At 38.7% G+C, this 1,617-nt stretch overlaps 1 protein-coding gene across 4 annotated transcripts in view; it reads left to right on the forward strand.

Annotated features, from left to right (window-relative positions):
• Positions 1-1,617, forward strand: part of CDON (cell adhesion associated, oncogene regulated) — a 103,456-nt gene that overhangs the window by 34,442 nt on the left and 67,397 nt on the right. For all 4 annotated transcript variants that reach the window (XM_025216306.1, XM_025216309.1, XM_025216308.1 and 1 more), the window contains exon 2: positions 659-795. In XM_025216306.1, the coding sequence (XP_025072091.1) occupies positions 720-795 (76 nt within the window). In that variant the 5' untranslated portion in view covers positions 659-719. The remainder of the gene's footprint in view (positions 1-658; positions 796-1,617) is intronic.

Here is a 1,617-nt window from a genome sequence, read left to right on the forward strand (position 1 = left end):
CCCCCATGGTCCCCTAAGCCCTCCCTGTCCCTAGTACTTACCAGCTCCGAGTCCAGGTCCAGCTCCCTGCTGCGACCACTGGGGACTGCCCGAATCATCAAAGCTGTCCGAATCTTTCCCATAGATTCATAGAGCTTTGAATAGATTCGGACCTTTAAATTGGTCCTCTGATTCGATTCAGATTTGGCCACCGAATTGGGCCAAATCTCCTCCAAATCGAATCGAGCCCAAAGCTTTGCACAGCGCTACTGTGTAGAGTTCAAAATGAATTTACATACCCCTTTGCATATTTTTTGTTTGTTTAGTATCTTCTTTCCATGGGTGTCCTGGCAGTTCTGTTGGTAAAATAGCAATACTGTATATAACTCTGGTAAATAATACAAAAACTCCATCCCTGTTCCCCCCCCCCCCCCATTTTATAATTTTGTAGTCTTTGTAATACATTAATATTTTTTAAGTCTATAAACTTATTATTTGTCTCTGTGCAGTACTCTCCTAGAGTATTGTTATGTACTGAGTGATGGTAAATCTCCTGGTCTTGAAGGTGTGAATGTACTTTGATTCCAGTTTCCAGCCGTGTTTCTGTCTATATAAGAAGAAATAAAGGAGAAAAAAAAATCTACAGTAAATTTTAGATTTTCTTTTTTTTCTGTTACAGTTGTTTCAGTGCCTTGTCATAGTCTGGAGCTCTGTGCTTTCAACTTCTGTAATCTGGCACTATGCATCTGGATCCTGGACCCATACAGGCATTCTTTTTCCTCACCGTTACAGTTCTCTTCTCCACTACAAGTTCAGGTAAGGCTTCATTGTGAAGTAGGTCACTAGCTTGGAAATGAAAGCATATGCATTCATGCATCCCTTTTTAAATCTCACTTGCCATCTGAAAGTCAGGTGCTTGTAAAATGTCTTAATCTGAATACCCAAATTACTTGTCATTTTTAAAAATGTTAGGCTAAGTGAATATTTAGCATGGATAAATATTTGATCACTTAGGATTATCACTTTCCTTCTTTGGGAAATCAATTCAGTATTCTAACTAAATTATGATGAATGAATAAATAAAGTGGAAGTTGAGTAAAAAAAAAACAAAAAACCCCCCACCCAAAACATTGTTTTAAACAACAGATCTGTTCTCTGTGTAGCCAGCTTCCTTTAACTGACCAAAGAATAAGTTATTACTAGCTTACTGTGAACAGCGAATACACTTCAATGAGAGTGAATGAGATTTTATTCTTGAAGCAGTATAAGAGTAGAATGGATATTACCAGATCATTGATGCTGCGAATTATGCCAAATGAATCCACATTGAAAATAAGGTTTTCTAAGGGTACATATAGAGTTTTGGTGAGGTTAGATCATGTTAAAAATGGCCACTAGCTCTAACTTTTGTCCAGATGCAGACCTTACATTTAGATCCCTAGTTAGGTGGAACTAAGTACAAACTGTACAGAAGTTCAGGGCAGTTAGGTCGGTCTAAAAATTATTGACCTGATCTAAGTTAACTGTACCTCCAAGGTAGTCTAACTTTAGATTGGGTCTGGCAAGACGCATCTAACTGAACTTCTCTACAGTTCCCAGTGCAGTCCCAGGACTAGGAAAGCCCAGCCATTGCCTCCA

The sequence above is a fragment of the Alligator sinensis genome, unplaced genomic scaffold (genome assembly GCF_000455745.1).
Source record: "Alligator sinensis unplaced genomic scaffold, ASM45574v1 scaffold1368_1, whole genome shotgun sequence".
Classification (NCBI taxonomy): Eukaryota; Metazoa; Chordata; order Crocodylia; family Alligatoridae; genus Alligator; species Alligator sinensis.